The 18,568-nt window shown below is 36.4% G+C and overlaps 2 protein-coding genes across 3 annotated transcripts; one reads left to right on the forward strand and one right to left on the reverse strand.

The window, feature by feature from the left end:
* Positions 1-4,779: 4,779 nt before the first annotated feature.
* On the forward strand, positions 4,780-11,757 carry LOC107825899 (DNA topoisomerase 2-like; the record flags this gene model as incomplete). Its single annotated transcript, NM_001326159.1, is given in 20 exon segments — positions 4,780-5,330; positions 6,019-6,293; positions 6,378-6,459; positions 6,537-6,807; positions 6,895-7,094; positions 7,183-7,392; positions 7,487-7,600; positions 7,699-7,809; positions 7,884-8,048; positions 8,143-8,484; positions 8,583-8,716; positions 8,816-9,173; positions 9,265-9,451; positions 9,530-9,579; positions 9,674-10,087; positions 10,170-10,320; positions 10,323-10,352; positions 10,450-10,511; positions 10,607-10,721; positions 10,931-11,757. Coding segments are annotated over 20 exon segments (4,445 nt in total), but the record flags the coding sequence as incomplete, so codon positions are not given.
* Positions 11,758-12,675: 918 nt separating this feature from the next.
* LOC107825898 (protein OBERON 4) lies at positions 12,676-18,568 on the reverse strand. Of its 2 annotated transcripts, none has more exons than XM_016652814.2 (3): positions 18,325-18,568; positions 14,957-17,881; positions 12,676-13,544 (listed from the first exon to the last, which is right to left on the reverse strand). In XM_016652814.2, the coding sequence occupies exons 2-3, from the start codon at positions 17,856-17,858 to the stop codon at positions 12,970-12,972; spliced, it is 3,477 nt and encodes a 1,158-aa protein (XP_016508300.1). In that variant the 5' UTR covers positions 17,859-17,881; positions 18,325-18,568; the 3' UTR covers positions 12,676-12,969. The 2 variants fall into 2 exon arrangements, with proteins under 2 accessions (XP_016508300.1, XP_016508299.1); XM_016652813.2 differs by having other exon boundaries at positions 18,317-18,504.

Consider the following 18,568-nt stretch of genomic DNA (forward strand, 5'->3'; position numbering starts at 1 on the left):
TGTACTTCCTACTTTGGCACAAGAAGTTTCAGGAAGTCAACGCCTTGGTCAGGACCCTCGGCCTGGACGATGACCCCTTCTCAGAACAGAGGATACTCCCAAAAATCTTATCTTTCTAAAACTTCTTCTTGTGACTTTTCAAGTCTAAATCTTATTTGAAAGTGATCTATCAGTATTCATAATAATATTCTTGAGTGTATGCATAACATAAGCATGACATAAAATTACTCAAAGTATTTCTAAAAGTTCTATTTAACTCTTAAAACTTTAACATGTAAGATCACGTAATAAAGCATAAAAATATGAAAAATAGATGATTATACTTCTCGAGAAAAATATATAAGCTTTAACTAGAATATACTTAGTCAGCATGTATTTACACGTTCCAATTAAGCATATGTTGACTCTTTAAAATATTTTATCAAACACTTTGTGAGCGTGTTTTTGTGAGTAGAACCACTTTAGTAAAGGGTTATATCCACTCACCTCAATTTCTCCTTTCAAGCAACAATGTAAGTTCCAATTCTTGTAATCAACTCAACGATCAAATACTACAACAATATGTCACAATAAGTATCTAACTTTCCCAAAGTATTAATCTTTTCTCAACTCTAAAAACTTTAGGTTCAACTTCTGAATTTCTAAGTGCTGGGGTGAGGTCTTGTTCTAACAATACTTTACTATCTCTAACAACCTTAACCCGTTATAACAATCCAATAAAAGTGAAGAATTTATCTTGTAACACCAAAAACCTAACTCGTACTTAATGGGTGTTCTTGAGGTTTTGTAAAACTTTCCTATAAATTCACCCCATTAGGGTGTTTAGATTCTAGTGTATAATGATGTTATAGCTTACAATTCCATAAAAAAAAAATTACCTCAGTCGTGGCCTAAAGAAGGTCCTGCGGAAATCTCACAATGACCTACACATTTGCCTTGTTCTTTCTTCGTAAACAATGGAAATGGTGTTGGTGATGGGTACCGTGATTGGGTTTAAAGGGTCTGACTTTTACCCTTTAAAATATTATTTTATATCACCCATTTTTTCTTAACCCAAATAAAATAGGAAAGGCTTAAAGCATAAGAGAAACTTTGTTCCCTGGGTGTTCTTTTTGGAATTTTTTTCTTCCTATACAATATTTGAAACTTATTTACCAAAATTATCCTAATTTTGTATATTACCCACCCTAAATAAAGATTACTTAGAAATTATATACAATCCATTATTAGTGCATTGAATTAGGGGATTTAATTACATTCTTTTCCTTTTTTCTCTCCTCTCCTCTTTCCTCACTGCCGCATCTCTCATCAATTTTTCTTTCTTTCTCTCTCACCGTTTTTCTCTCTCAATAAGGTAAGCCTAAAAATTATCTTCTGCCCATCAACCTATTGAAGTAACCTCCAGTTCGTAGGAATTGAAGATTCGAATACTAATCTATCATAAAGTTTTGAATTCGAATTTGGGTTTTAATCATTATTTGTTTAGATTGGGTGTTGTTGCAAGCAATTGGGAATATTGTTTGGAGTTTATATCTCAATTTTGAGGGTGCTTGGTGAAGATTAGACTTGGTTCTGGCTGATTTTCAGATTGAAACTCGAAGAAGAAGAAGAAGAAGAAGAAGAAGAAGAAGACATGACATACAATATACTTACGAATTTGTAGTAAAATTGTAGGTAAATTGTATTGTGTTGTAGTTATATATTTTATTTTATTTTAATGTTGTATGAAAGTTGAAAAATAGTTGTATAATGATAAAAATCTAGTTGCCTCCCCATGTATAATTTGAGAAACTGGTGATATTTGACATAACATCACCTCTTGGCATTTAACTCTAATATTCACACAATTAAGCATCACGAAATTCTTCTTTAGCAAATGTCTTTCAATGAATAATATTTATCTGATTATGCTATCAGCTTGACACAATTGATTTCCTTAAACATACATTACTTTTCGTAACGCGGAGGAAATCAAAATTATATCATAAGCACTGAAAGCCTGCAAGTCTATCACGTAACCAATTTGAAAATAGGGCTCCTTATTACTTAGACAAATGGCAATACTCACTACAAGTACTGAGAATTTGCACAGAGACATTTTGAACTTATCGACATTTTGACAATTATAGTCACAAGTTATTTGGTCAAATTACATAATCAAATTTTACCCTCAATGAAATTATAGTCAATTGCGACTTGGAATGTAATATTGAATTAGTCACATTACATTTGATTTTGTAATATTGAATTACAACTAACTATACAATATACACTTTTTTACAACCAATCTATAATTTATCTACAACTTTCATACATTATTTTTACCTAGTTAAATACAACTACAATATCATACAACTTAAATACAATTATTATAAAAATTTTATACAATATGTCTTTTGTAAATTTTGCATCTGATTTATATATATTTTGTATGTCTAAAATTCCAATCAAAACTTTCTCTCTTAATACAATTTTGATACATATCAATAACTTTATGTAAAAAGATAGTATTGATAACTTAAATACAAATTTTATACAACGATTCATACATAATACAATTATTTTTTAACTTTCATACAATATTCAAATAAAAAAATATATATAACTACAACAAAATACAATTTACCTACAATTTCGTAAGTATATTGTATGTCACGTCTTCTTCTTCTTCTTCTTTTTCGAGTTTCAATCTGAAATTAAACCAAAATCAAGTCTAATCTTAACCAAAACACCTTCAAAATTGAGATATAAACTCCAAACAATATTCCCAATTGTTTGCAACAACACCCAATCCAAATAAATAATGGTTTTTGAAAATCCAAATTCAATTTCAAAGCTTCAAAGCTTTTTAATGGCTGTCAATGGTGAAAACTCTATACACCAAGAAATCCATTGATGAATTACTACAATATCTTCGTCTTGAATTTAGTAATTCTTTTCAATATTTGTAATCCGCACTTTTGAGTTGCAATCTTTGTTCTGTGAACTCTACATTTCATAATAACCAATTAAGTGTGAAAGTTCCACTGCCAGATATCATATTCTTTTATTAAGATCACACTACTGGAAAGAAAGCTAGACGATGGGTACACTAGAAAAATCAGGGAGAGACACAAAGAGAGAGAGTGGACAAGTATAAAAGAATAAGGAAATAACTGATATTCCTTATTCAATTCCTAATATAAAGGGATACTTATTTAAAACTTATTTGTATATAATTGGTAAATTGTATATGATCATGTAATTAAATTAAAACTTGAGCAGGGGGTAATAAGGTTTCAAATAATGTATAGGAATGTAAAAATCCCTTCTTTTTTTCACGTGAATTAGTTGCCAAGCCACATTGTGGGCTTTAGGCCCATAAATCAATTATTTTTTTGTACCCAGCCACGTAGGAACTTAATATTTCATGGCATAGCCCAAAATATGATATTTGATATTATAATTCATACTAATAGTGTCCCATAAGTTAGAAAATTTTGAGGTATGTTACAATTTTCAACTTTCACCTTAAGTTCTTTCCATTTACATTAGTTAAAGAGAAATTTTTGGAAGTACTTTCATACTACAATTCCAAATGCATTACGAAATGGATGGAAATTGTACTCCATTTTGATGAAGAAACAAAACTAATACTTTAGTTGTAATTTGTAATACCTAATAATAATAAGCATAATTGGAAACAAGGCTTCAATTCAATCAACTTTTGATTGTTGAGTTCTGATTATTAGAGTTTAGAGAGATGACGACATTAGTTGCTCAAATAATTGGAAATGATCAATACGAGGTTCTTCAGTAAATGCTATGTAAACATAATCAGCGTGTTAGAAAATTGTTATACGGCGAATAATAATTATGAATTGATTTTGATAGGTAGGAACTGATTATATTAAATGGTGTTTTATCTTTAATCTATATATGAATATGAATCGCTTACACATATATTTTTATTACATATATAATTCCAGATAAAATAGTACACAAATTCTACATGAGGTATTAGTAAATGAATTGTAATAAAGTCAATTAAATATTATATTATGTTATGCTGTAATTTTTTTCTCGTACAACCAACCAAACATATCAAAGTAACTCATGTGAAATTTTATGTGGGAATTATATTATTAATGTGGTAGACCCAATTACCCCTTAGAGTTTGCAAAAATTAAGGACCCGCTCGTTCATATAATTTTTTTCTCCAAAACTCATCTTCAGAATATTGTTTGGTTATACATTTCGTTGAATTTTTGAAGATGGCTATATTATTTTAGTTGTTTTTGCGAAAGAATCTAGTCAATTTTTTATGAAGATTTTCAAATTTCAGTTTAAAAATCTGTCAAAAAAATCTAGAAATCAGGTTGACAAACCAAGTTTTTACAAACTCTATCATTATGTTTTGACTTACTAAAAAGATTATTTTCTATTTTGTAAGGTTATCAAATATATTAAGTAATTAATTTTGTATAAAGAATTATTTGCGTACATAAAATTCGATGTGGTCCACTCTTTTTTGACCCCACATAGAGCTGAGCATAAATTTTTTACTAACTCAGTGCACAGTTACCCACACTGTAATGGAGGTACACGTCGTCGAAACAGTTAACCACCCTCAGATTTCATCTCAGCCCTCCAATTCAGAATTCAAATTTCAAATTTCAAATCCCTCTACTTTACCGTTAAAGCGCCCGTTCAGTACTATAAACCCTAACCTCCTCTCCCAAAATTCTCCAAATTCCCTCAAAAGACACCATCTCTGTGTCTCTCTCTCCTCTACAACAATGGCTTCCAAAAAACTCCCACTCCAATCAAGCAGCAACGCCAACATTGTAACAAACGGCAAAACCATTGAACAAACCTACCAAAAGAAAACTCAACTCGAACACATCCTTCTTCGACCTGATACCTACATTGGATCCGTTGAGAAACACACCCAAACCCTATGGGTATGGGAAAATGATAAGATGATCCATCGTCCGGTTACATATGTGCCGGGTTTGTACAAGATCTTCGACGAGATCTTAGTGAATGCGGCTGATAACAAGCAACGTGACCCTAAAATGGACGCAGTGGAAGTGGTGATAGATCCCGAACAGAATTTCATTAGTGTTTATAATAACGGTGATGGTATTCCTGTAGAGATCCATCAAGAGGAAGGTGTTTACGTGCCTGAATTGATTTTTGGGCACTTGTTGACTAGTAGCAACTACGATGATGCTGAGAAGAAGACCACTGGTGGACGAAATGGGTACGGTGCTAAGCTTACGAATATTTTTTCGACTGAATTTGTTATTGAAACTGCTGATGGGAAGCGCCAGAAGAAATATAAGCAGGTAATTTCTCCCATTTCTAGGGTTTCTTAATACTATTGCTTAATATTTGGTCAATTTTGATGAGTTGTGCAAAATGTGATGTTAGGGTTAATAACGTTGTAGGTACTGTGTTAAATGTTAATTATTGTGCGAATTTTAATTTATGAGTCCATGAAACACTAAATTAGCAGCAACATACATATTTGTTTGATACTGGGAATGTTGAATAAACAATAAGGATAGGAGTTTTAGAATATCTAATTTATTTGTTACGAAACATACTGGTACCTAATTTTAATCATCACGATGGAGTTTAAGATACTTAGTTTTAGTTGTATAAGAAGGTAAATGAGCTTAGAACTAGGATAGTGGCACTTATTGATCAATTAATTATAATATTAGACTAATGGAGTTTACTGATGTTAAATTGCAATTATTAATGGAAATTGAAGAGCTTATTAATTAGGATAATGGATTTTATCGATATCTAATTGTAATCCTTCAAGCAGGCTGAAGATCTTATTAGTTAGGATAATGGAAATTTCAGATATTTGAATAAGCTTCTATCTTCCATTGACGATTAGCTATTTGTAATAGTTGTCGGTTCATGGCTGTTTGTAATAGTTAGTAGTTGTATTTTTTTTAGTTGCTTGATTGTCAGCTGATTACTGGTTTTTAAACAAGTGAACTTTGTGTCGTGACAATGAAGGTTTTCTCTAGCAACATGGGAAAGAAGGGTGAACCAATCATAACAAAATGCAAAGCGAGCGAGAATTGGACAAAAGTTTCATTTAAGCCAGACCTGGCAAAGTTTAACATGGAACACCTTGAAGAAGATGTAGTTGCGCTAATGAGAAAGAGAGTGATTGACTTGGGTGGATGCCTTGGAAAGACTGTGAAGGTGAAACTCAACGAACAACGCATTCCTGTCAAATCATTTGAAGAGTATTGCAAGCTTTTCTTAGATTCTACTGATGCAAAAAGGTTAAATGTTAAAATCTTCTATTCTTCACTCCTTTATCAGGCCATTTAGTTTGAAATGTATGCTAACATTCAATAATTTTGCAGGGAGTTCCTCAAAGTTACAGATGCAGACGGATTATTAAGGTGGGAGATATGTGTGAGTTTGAGTGAAGGGCAATTTCAACAGGTAATGGTGACAACTGTTGTAATCTATGAAATATTTAGGTCGGAAACTAACATGGTCTAGCATGATAACTTTGGCAGGTCAGTTTTGTAAATAGCATTGCTACAATCAAGGGTGGAACTCATGTTGATTATGTGGCCAACCAGATAGCAAGCCACATAATGGGTGTAGTGAACAAGAAGAATAAAAATGCTAACATCAAAGCCCACGCAGTGAAGAACCATTTATGGATGTTTGTTAATGCTCTCATTGACAATCCTGCTTTTGATTCACAAACTAAAGAAACTTTGACTCTGCGTCAGAGCAGTTTCGGTTCGAAATGTGAACTTCAACAAGATTTTCTAAAGAAAGGTATGTTAGTCGTTCTCTTTTATTCTTGCGAAGACCAATTATGCTATCAATTCTGTTAAGTCTGCGATTTTGGTAATCATTTTGCAGTTGAGAAGAATATTGGCATTGTGGAAACTCTACTCTCCTGGGCAGACTTTAAGAATAGCAAAGACCTTAAGAAGACTGATGGGAAAAAATCTGAGAAGGTCAAAGTGGAAAAGCTAGAAGATGCTAATGATGCAGGAGGGAGGAATTCTGATAAATGCACATTGATTTTGACTGAAGGAGATTCAGCCAAGGCTCTTGCTGTATGCTACTCTTTTTAACTTTATTTAACCTCATTATGATGAATACCACTTTTGATGTGTTTTTAAGGAGAACTGAGCTGTTTTGCAGATGGCTGGAATATCTGTTGTTGGGCGTGATCACTATGGCGTGTTCCCTTTGAGGGGTAAACTGCTAAATGTAAGGGAAGCAAGTCATAAGCAGGTTTCTGAAAATAAAGAAATTGAGGCTATCAAGAAGATTCTCGGACTTCAGACAGGCAAAGAATATGAGAGTGTAAAATCACTCAGATATGGTCATCTAATGATTATGACAGATCAGGTGCCCCTTTCTTTTGCAACAATATCCATTATGTTGAATGGTTTGTGGTTTTACTGTGTTCACTGTAATTGAACTATATCTTATACTTGTGCAGGATCATGATGGTTCACATATCAAGGGTCTCTTAATTAATTTCATCCACACTTTTTGGCCATCCTTGCTGAAAGTTCCATCTTTCTTGATTGAGTTCATCACACCAATTGTGAAGGTGAATTTTGTACCCTTTTTTAAATAGCCAAAGTTACCATAATCAGGTTCAAACGATCTTTTATTAAATACATTAGTCTGTATATTGTTGTTTTGCAGGCTACTCATAAAAGTGGGAAGATACTGTCATTTTATACCATGCCTGAGTATGAGTCGTGGAGAAAGAGTTTGGGTGCTAATTCAAGTGGTTGGTCGATTAAGTACTATAAGGTTTGTCAACCAAATATTTAATGAAACCATCAAACTTGGCCTTCTGCTAATTTTTCTCTTTACTGCTTTGATAGGGGTTGGGAACAAGTACGTCAAAGGAAGGAAAAGAGTACTTCCAAGATCTTCAGAAACACAGGAAAGATTTTATTTGGGCGGATAACCAAGATGGGGAATCAATAGAACTTGCTTTCAGTAAGAAGAAGATAGAAGCAAGGAAGAATTGGCTTAGACAATTTGAGGTTAGGACCAACAATATTTTTATTTTAGTTTTGATTACAATACATCCAAATTTCCTGATTTGACTGATCATTCTCTAACTTCTGTACTCTGCAGCCTGGTACCCATCTAGACCAAAAAGAAAAGTACATCTCATACACTGAGTTTGTTAACAAAGAGCTTATTCTGTTTTCAATGGCTGATCTTCAAAGGTCTATTCCATCAATGCTTGATGGTTTGAAACCGGGTCAAAGGAAGATTCTGTTCTGTGCATTTAAGAGGAACTTTGTTAAGGAAGCAAAAGTTTCCCAATTTTCTGGTTATGTCTCTGAGCACTCAGCTTATCACCATGGTGAGCAGAGTCTTAGCAGCACCATCATTGGCATGGCACAGGACTATGTTGGCAGCAATAATGTAAATCTTTTGCAACCAAATGGTCAATTTGGCACTCGTAATATGGTGAGGAACTAAATCTCATTTGTTGAATCTTACTTTTATATAACATGATTCCTTTCCTTTTCATTTATCCATGCACCGCACCAACCCTTCAATTGCAGGGAGGCAAAGATCATGCAAGCTCTAGGTACATTTACACTCGGCTTTCACCGATTGCAAGATTTCTGTTTCCTAAGGAGGACGATACAATTCTTGATTACTTGAATGAAGATGGTCAATATATTGAACCTACTTGGTAAGTTATGGTGTAACAGACAAATATATACCTTCATTTCTAGTGAAGAAAAAATCAAATGATGCAAATAACTGAACAGTTGATTCTCTTTGCATTTAGGTATGTGCCGATCGTTCCAATGGTACTTATAAATGGCAGCGAAGGTATAGGGACAGGTTGGAGTTCATACGTTCCAAATTATAATCCAAGAGACCTTGTTGCTAATGTAAGGCGTTTGCTGAATGATGAGCCAATGGAGCCAATGGATCCATGGTATAAAGGTTTCAAAGGAACAATAGAGAAAACAGCAACAAAAGAAGCCGGAGCTACCTACACTGTCACTGGTATTATAGAAGAGGTCAATGAAACGACTCTTAGGATTTCTGAGTTGCCAGTCCGGAGGTGGACAGAGGATTATAAGCAGTTTCTGGAGTCCATGACAGTCTCAAATGACAAGGCCAAGGATCCCTTCATAAAGGTACGTCCCTTGCGTTCCTTACTGATTCAATTATTTTTTGTTATAAAAGTACTTCGAATGTTGCTAAGTAATAAGGAGCTTCTTCTTGCAGGAAGTCAGAGCGTATGGTGATGAGAACTCTGTATGTTTTGAAGTGATCATGTCTGAGGAGAATCTGATTTTAGCCCAGCAAGAGGGTTTGCTTAAAAAGTTTAAGCTGGCTACTACAATAAGCACCAGCAATATGCACCTTTTCGACTCTAACGGCAAAATTAAGAAATATGACAACCCGGAAGACAGTACGTAACTCCAACTAAATACATTAGATTAGCAGAAAATATATGTTGCTGTTGACCATTCACATTCTTTTACTGCAGTCCTTGAGGAGTTCTACCATGTAAGACTCGAGTATTATGAGAAACGAAAGGCAAGTTAATGAAATAACTGAACTGAATATGTTTTAGCTATACATTCTTCCTCCTGACTGCTGGCCACTGACTGTAAACTTGTAACTTGTGCAGAAAGCTCTGTTGGAGATTCTTGAACTGGAGTTGCTGCGAATTGAGAACAAGGTGAAATTCATCCTTGGAGTTGTGAAAGGAGAAATCATTGTGAACAACAGGAAGAGAGCTGATCTATTGCTTGAGTTGAAGGAGAAAGGTTTTACTCCTTTCCCCAAGAAAAAGGCTGTTGAAGCTGTTGTTGCAGACACAAGTGATGATGCAGAAGATAGCGAAGAGGAGTTAAACAGAGGAGTTAGGGCAGGTGATTATGACTACTTGCTGTCGATGCCAATAGGAACATTGACTCTTGAGAAGGTTCAAGAACTGTGTGCTGAGAGGGATCAACTGAATGGTGAGGTTGAAGATACGAGAAATGCAACTCCAAAGCTTTTGTGGTTGAAGGATCTTGATGTCCTTGAGAAACAGCTTGATGTATGCCCTTGAAAGTTTGTTCCTTCTTTCCGAATTTTTCGAATGCTTTTCCTTTCTCATCTTAATTTACGCTTGTATTCAGGAACAAGACAAAATTGATATCCAGGCAGAGGAAGCTAGAGAGAAGATAAAGAAGAAGGTAATGAACGCAGCTGGGTTAAAGGCACCGAAGCCTAAACCCCGAAAGAATGTTAAGAAGGCTAGTGTAGTGGAGTCTACTGCTGAACCAATGGACGTGTCAGTTGCTTCAACAGCGGAAACAGGTTAGTATCTAATTGTCATGGCTTTTCCTGTATTTTCATGGATAGTTGATATATGTGCTGAATTGGGTATTCTTTCTTGTTCTTTCCTTTCTTCTCCAGCCAATGTTACTGAAGTTGTGAAACCAAAAGCCAGAGGAGGTTCAAAGAAAGCTCCTGCAAAGGTGTGGAATCTGATTAGATTTTTCATAAATTCTGTTTCTCTTCATTATTAATGTTGTCGAATGAAACATTAACCTTCGATCCCTATGGTTAGCAGGCAAAACCTATTGCAGTTGAAGATGAAGAAGAAGAAGAAGATGATGAGGTGCTAGCATTGAAAGACAGACTTGCAGCTTACAATCTTAACTCTTCCCCAGATCACTCAGCAGAAGGTAAGTCAATTGTGCTATAATATACTAAGGGGTGTATAGATTACCAATAAGTCAAATGTGCTATAATAAACTAAGGGGTGTATAGAAGGTAAGTCAAATGTGCTATAATATACTAAGGGGTGTATAGAAGGTAAGTCAAATGTGCTATAATAAACTATTTTCATGATTACCAGTTTGTCTTCTAGAACTTAAGACCACTTCCCCTGCAGCGATGGAGACTGAAGCCCCAAAAGCTCAAAAGAAAGCACCTACTAGAAAAGCTGCTGCAAAAAAGAAGACTCTGCCATCCATTGCAGATGTTTCTGAAGGTGAGGATGAGATTGAAATTAGTGATGATGATGAGTCTGAGCCAGAAGTAGCTGTGGGAGGGAAAAAGAAAGGAGGAAGGAAACCAGCAACTGCAAAAGCAGCACCAGCAGCAGCTAAACAACCCCCAAAGAAAAGAGGACCAGCTAATAAGCAGGCAGTAGGTATTGGTCAGAAACTCATAACGTCAATTTTGAAGCCTGCAGAGAATACTGATAATAGCTCACCTGAGAAAAAAGTGAGGAAAATGAGGGCATCCCCATTTAACAAGAAAAGTGGTGCTGTTCTGGGAAAGAACAAGGGTAGTACTTCACAGGAAAATGAAGACGCAAGTCCTGTTTCTTCTTTGGGCAGTCTAGAGGATGAAGTCAATGAAGCTGTTGTGGCTCCAAAAGCTAGGGTAACTCGTGGGAAGAAGACAACATATGTTATCAGTGATTCTGATAATGAAGATAATACCAATGAATTTGAACCTACTGATGATTCTGAGTTTGATGGAGATGACTCTGATGAAGATTACGATTAGCCATCAGAATTTTGAAGAGTTTTCTTTAAAGTTTTTTTTATATTTGATGTGTTGAATTTTACGTAGCTGTAAACCAATGAGCTTGTTGGTTTCTTGAAAATTTGACTGCTAACAAATTAAACTGCCGTTACAGACACTTAGTTCTTTCTATGATTCACTTTTATTATATGTTCCTCCTAATATATTTTTGTAGATAATTTCATAGTTTCTGCATACCCATGGCCATGGATTGTTAATTTTACTGCCTGCTAATATGCTTACAGTTAAATACCGGTTAAATGCAATTATATTTTGTAGTTAGTCTTGTTCACGACTTTGAATATGCAGTTAAATACCGGTTAAAAGCAATTATATTTTGTAGTTAGTCTTGTTCACGACTTTGAATATGTAGTTAAACTTCTACATAAACTAGGGAGCTAATAGTCTAAATCCTGCAAAATTAGTGTACGCCACTTTTCCTCTCAAATTTAAGAATTACAAATAAAATTAAGTACGAGAAAGAAAAACCAGAAAAAGAATTGCATTAAAAGGTTACTTCAATCAAAATAGAAGCTCTTTTTCCGTCGCTTGAGAAATAAAAGCCATTTGACAGTTTAGGAGTAGATTTGCCTTGAGTGGTTAAAACCTTCTCCTTATTGATGAACAGTGATGCCTAATCGTGCAGATTGCATTCTTAGTGGGCGTTAGGACATAAGAATTGTAAAATTCAGGAAAAAAGTGAAGAAAAAATTAAGTGAAAATGATATTTGAAAACTAGAATTGTGTTTGGACATAAATATAATTTTGGGTTGTTTTTGAAGTTTTGTGAGTGATCTAACTGAATTTTGAAAAACAGATTTTTGGAATTTTTCAAAATCCATCTTAAAGTAAAAATTTAAAAATTTATAGCCAAACACTAATTTCGGAAAAAAGTAAAAATTTTCTTATGTCCAAACAGGCTCTTAGTTTACTCTGCTTTTGTAGAGAATCAAAGATTTGTGACTAAGGGTTTCTACATTCAAGAACAAATGGGAGATAGAGTTACCCACCGGTAAGAAGTACTAAGTACCCAATAGAACGATCAAGGTACTTAAAAAAAAAGATCTAACGGTAGTAGCAGAAATCCCTAGATACACTATCCAGGAACTAAATGTTTCTTCCTCAGCGATGATATTCTCAATCATTCCCTATTGGGAAAAGAATGCATTTGGATACAAGATAACCAAGTGCTGAATCTCTACTTTCTCTGCTTTCTCATCCTGTCCATGACTGGAGTTCATCTGTAACATAAAGAGATAAGGTGGTCTCTGTACAGATTCTGGTTAGCAGAAGAAAAAGAAAACTAGACTAAAGAACACCTACAAGTTAATATAATTTAGGTGTTTCTACCTTGCAAACACTGATTTTAGAAAACCAAAACAAGATGCTACTGATTAATCACAAATTGAGATTCCTTCTAGTAGCTTCCATTTTCAACAATAGATCTTTGATGTTATTTTCCATTCTCATTTTCATATTGAAGTAGTCCTGATAAGCTCTTTCTAAAGACTGCAGCTCTTCCACCTTTTGTTTCCGCATCTCCTCAGCCTCGGTCAATCGCAGTTTTGTGATTCGAGCTATGTATTCTTCTTCAATTCTTTCACTCTTTGTTACAGCAATGCGCTTCAGGGCATCAGCCTCTCTCCTAGCTTCATCAGCTCGTGCTTGGAACATTTTGGCTTCAGCCTGTTTGATTCTAACAATGCTCTCTAGTTCATCAAATACTGGTACCTTTTTTATACTTGGCTGAAAACTTGAGATCATCGCCTGCTTGTCATTCCGGAGGCTATCAAAACTTGAAGGCAAACCTGCTGTAGGCTTTTCCACTTGAGGAACCTTTTCTGAACCAACAGATTTCAGCCACATCGCTCCCTGGTTAGGCCGAGCAACGCCATTGTTCCCTTCGTGGTTCTTTGTTGACAACTCCTTTCCTTGAATATTTGGAACATTGTCAGATTTGACCGAATCAGGCTCTGCATTCACAGTTAATATGAAACATCCGCATCAAATTGAGCATTAGCATTAGGATTTGGAAGTGACAGAACTAGACAGTCCCAAGGACGTCCACAGTTAGGAGAGGGGAGACAAGTGAAAAAACTATTAAAAGAATATTTCCACATTTTCAACTCGAAAGCAGCACAGTGAAGCTTCCAATTTCTATTCTTTAGTAGAAAAGTAGATATGGGCACCAGCAATCAGTGTCATAGGAATTATGTCACATGAATAGAAAAGCAAATACTAGTCCACTTGTGCGAGACTGGCAAAGCGTAACCAGTCCAAATCTGGATAAAGGGGCAGGGTTTTGGTACGTTTATCATCAGCTAAAAATAGTCTAAATATGATGAATCATCGACCAATTGAGACAGTTGATTGATTGACGCACGAAAAATCATGTAGAAGACAAGGTTATAATTGTAAATGGAGTGAGGAGAAAATAACCTTAGAATACCAATTTAACCAAAATCAGAACACTATAGTTAACAAACAATTGAGGATTCCATTTTTCAATCAGTAATTGCAGTATCTGTTCTAATATTTGAATAGTTAAATAAATTTGAGTTATAGAAATCTATGAAATTGAAAGCTGTATAGAATGACAGTAATTGTAGAAACATGTTATACAGTAAGAAATGTCAGGAAATGTTAACAGTATTGATCAAAAAAGAAATGTCTGGAAATGTTAACTGTCACTTAAAACAGACGGTGATACAATTCTAATATCAAATATTTATACCACTAAATAAAAGTTCACAGATGAAAACCATTCAGATAAGTGCATTATGCACCTGCAGCAAATCCATTCTACTGTTTCTTCTTTTGATAGCTATTTTACTATTTTCTAAAAGTGAAGGAAACCCATTTAACTTCCAGGAAGACAAGACAAAAAGTAAAATATATGGGTACATTTCTTGGCATGGTATTCCTTACTCAGATTCTATTATATTAGGATTAAAGTTCTACATATAACAGAAGTTTCAACTTACACTGAGTACGAGTTTGTAACTAGCAAGGTTTCCACTGCCTAACTTATAACCTCACATTGAATTTTGCTCTCTTACTTATTGTTGAACAGGTTTGCTCTCTCTAACTTTATACCCTCAACCCGACTATGATAAAAGAGCACAAGGCCAGAAGGGGCTGTTCAGGTAGGATAAGACAGAAGATGATTACGGAGGAAGGAGGTGGGAAAGATAGGAAAGAAAAAGAGGGGGCATACATATCATGTTAAGGGCTTCAGGCAAAAACTTGCAAGTTTCTACTATTTATATCTTATCATGGAAAGAGATAATAAGCTTAGAGACTTCAGCAACAAAGTTACCAGCTGACAATCCATCTTGCACTCAGCAGAATATCAAGAAAACCTGATTAACGGTCAAGAGCTCACCAGTCAGCAAGAAATGCATAATTTGACTTTGAACTTCTTGAAGGTCAGCCTTAATTGCCAATTTTGACAGCATATAATTAGCAAGGTCATGCAAGCGTTTCCCTCTGACGTCCTCGCTGGCGCAAAAAATTCTTTTCACATATTCAAGCTCCCTGGAAAGTGCTTCCGAGGTCCATTCCTTAGCAAAGTTTTGGAAAACCTCTTTTACAAAGCCGAACATTTCAGATGGATGATTACATGCAACACAATGAAACTGCATCTCTACACTACCCTTTGCACCAGAAACACTACGTCCATTCCTGATGTAAGATTCACGTAGCCCACAATCAGCGTGACACCAATGCAGACATACATCACATCCAACCCAGCTACACGTATTAGATGCCAAGTCAAACTTGGAACACACAAGACACATGCAAGCACTGCAGAAACCATCCTTCTGCGAGCAAACTTTGCACTCACATTCATCCACAGGCAACGAAGATCGACAAGTCAGATTTCTACATCTTAAATTGAGAAATATCTCTGCCAAATCAGATGATGAAATATCATAACTTTGCCGAAGAAATTCTTGGAGACCAGTTTTCAGAGCCACCAACAGCTCTAGTTGACTCCTGTGGGATTTCAATAGTGTATCCAAAGTCATGTCAGACCTCTTCTGCAGTGTCTTTTGCAGAGCACTAAGCTGCCAGTTTTTACCAGGATTTGTAATGATGTCGCAGACAGCCTCCTTCAGACAAAGCAAATGTTGCCCTGAGATCTCATTAAACCTCCTGGCAGTCACATGTATTGGTTCAGAAACCATGGTGGTGATTACTGATTCAACAAAGTCCGTTCCAACAGCCAATGGGAGCTCTTTGCCATCAGAACCACCGAATCTATAAAAGCTACTATCTTTAGCTCTAGTTAATTGTTTCTTATCTGTATTATATTCTGATCCAGTTTCATGAGACCCAACACTCTGTGTAGGAGATCTAGCTCCATTTGGATGACGAGATGTTTTAACAGTGCTTAGCTGTCTGTCTAGCCCAACAGGCAATCTAGAGCCTCCCTGTGCAGCTCTGAGATGTTCTCCTACAGCTTGACCACTAGAATTTCCTTGAGACTGCTGATACAATCCAGTTCCATTTGATAATATTATGCCTTGACAACCTGGGATGTCATTATTCTTCTGCTCATTCGAAGCAAGGGCTTGCCAATCGACACCTTGAAAGAGGGGGCGACTTTTAACAGATTGCTCATTATCAACTAAATTATGTGTCAGTGAGCAGCTAGGATTATGAGTGAAGTGTTGTGATCCTGAAAAGGACATAGACATGGTAAAGCCATCAGAATTTGTGTGAAATGAGCTGGCAAAGGATTGAAAACTCCTTCCTTGACTAGGAGAACCAGGAGGCTGGACTTCTTTCTGTGCACCAATAGGCAACAGGACATTTGGCAAGCTAAGAGAAAGCTCAAGTGGTTCCAGACCAAACTTTTCATCTTTGGTCATGGAATTACTAAATTTCTCTACTTTCTCAGGTTTTTTGACAGGACCTGACAAGAACAACTCAAGACCCCTGGTACTTGGTCCTTCCATATCAGAGTTTCCACAAGGTACAAAGCCTCTTGACTCGTTTTCCATCCTCAAACCATCTGCAGGAGGGACAGTGTTATTACCAGGCGAAACAGCCACACTTTTGCCCTTGTCCTGGACACTCTGTGATACATCTTCATGTGCAACAGAAGAAACAGAGCCCGGCGGTCCAGCTTCCCCAGCAATTTCCCTATTTAATTCGTGAACATCAATACGATTTACCTTAGATTCAACATCTCTGCTCTTGTCCTCCACTTGTTCCCTTTTCTTAGGTGGTAGCTTCTCGGCATCTATATTCTTTTCTTCTTCCCCACTACTGCTTTTCCTGGTGGACTCATTCTTTTCACCAACATGATCTACCACGGTTTCAGTTCCATTTCCCATGCCACTAGGCCCCATTGAAGTGCCTTGATTATCAGACAAGCCATCACTGTCCTTGAAAATGTCTCGGACATTATCCGACTGTGTCTCTTCCGACTGCTCGGCAGTAACACTTACTTTACTGAGCTCAACCTTCTGTTCGTACAAGGAATTCACCCCATCATCTCGCCTCTCATTCTCCTTCTGTGAGGGATTAATCTCACCGGAAGCTTCATCTTCAGCTGCAGGCTCAGCCGCAGAAGACGGAAGATCAGGCTCCAGTTCCCCTTCTTCCATTTCACTGCTATGTCCACCACTGCCCATTGGCAAGGCGTCACTTCTTTTAACTTCAACACTCCTTGATTGCTCGCTACCAGAGTCCTTTGACCAAGCAGGTGATCTTGCATCTCTCCATCCCGGCGGTGACTTTGCCTTCCCAATATCTTCTGATTCTGTTCTACTTCCTCTTGCTGAATCTCCACCACTCCTTGTGCCTTCATCACCATCTTTCCCGCCACCAAACCTCCGCCATGATGACACACTCCCCTCTCGCCTGGACCTATCCCTCTCTGATCTAAACCCCTTAGGGAATTCCCTCCTTGGGCCAGAAAAACTTTCTGACCTATGAATCCGATCACCACCGTATCCACCCCGTGGAGAAGAGTTCAGAACCCCTCTATCATTACTATGACTGTACCGATCGTAACTCTTCCGCCTATCATAGCTGTCCACATCATAATCTGTCCGCTTCTTTATCGGTCTCAGACTCTCACGGTCATCCTCAAACCGGTCATACCTAGACGACGACGAAGATAGTCCCTTTCTCCCACTCTCAGACTTGTAATAAAAGCTCCTGTGGGAAGATGAGCGATGTAAACTCGGATCCTCCTCCCTTCTTGCCCAATCTTTCAACACACCTTTCTCCCCACATGACTCAAGATCTTCACTAGACCTCAATCTCTTCATTGTGAGCTAACAAAACCAACTTCCTACAAGTCAAAAAGTTTCATTCAACTTTAATCAAAACCATACTCCTGTCTTCTAAATGCATCAGAGGAAACAGAGAAAATCCCTTAAAACCTAATCTTTCAAAGGTACAAAAGCAACACCAACAAAAAGAATAAATCTTTCAGCTTTAGTCAATTCTGAATCTCCAGCAAAAGGAAATAGAAACTCAAGCTTAAACAAGCCAAACCAAAAATCACTCCGCTGAAGGAAATTTCTTCATCAGATCTTAAACAGTACTATTCCAATTCACCAAACAAAGAAGATTACAAAAGCTAAATCACGAGAAACCCATAAACTATAGAAACCCCATCTTTTTTTCAATTAAAATCCCAAGAACTTAAATTGAGGGTTTTCAAGATTACAACTTTTTGCAACAACAGAGCTCAGATTCAAAAACCCATTTGAGAAAATGTTACCATATTACCACGGCAGTCCACCGGAGCAGCTTCTAAATATCGGCCGGCGAAGATTTCCCGGTGAGAAAATGTTCCAAGATTTAGACCATTTTTGAGATTTTGTGTGTATATTCCTCTACACCTAGAGAGAAAAAGATAGTAGTATTTGTATTATTTTAGTCAACGGAGTTTTAACTGCTAGCGTACTTGAGGAGGGTAGGTTTTGTTTGCTTTGTTTTGTGGTGAAAGAGAGAGAAGGAGACTTGAATACGC

This window comes from Nicotiana tabacum, chromosome 19 (assembly GCF_000715075.1).
Source record: "Nicotiana tabacum cultivar K326 chromosome 19, ASM71507v2, whole genome shotgun sequence".
In the NCBI taxonomy this organism is placed as follows: Eukaryota; Viridiplantae; Streptophyta; class Magnoliopsida; order Solanales; family Solanaceae; genus Nicotiana; species Nicotiana tabacum.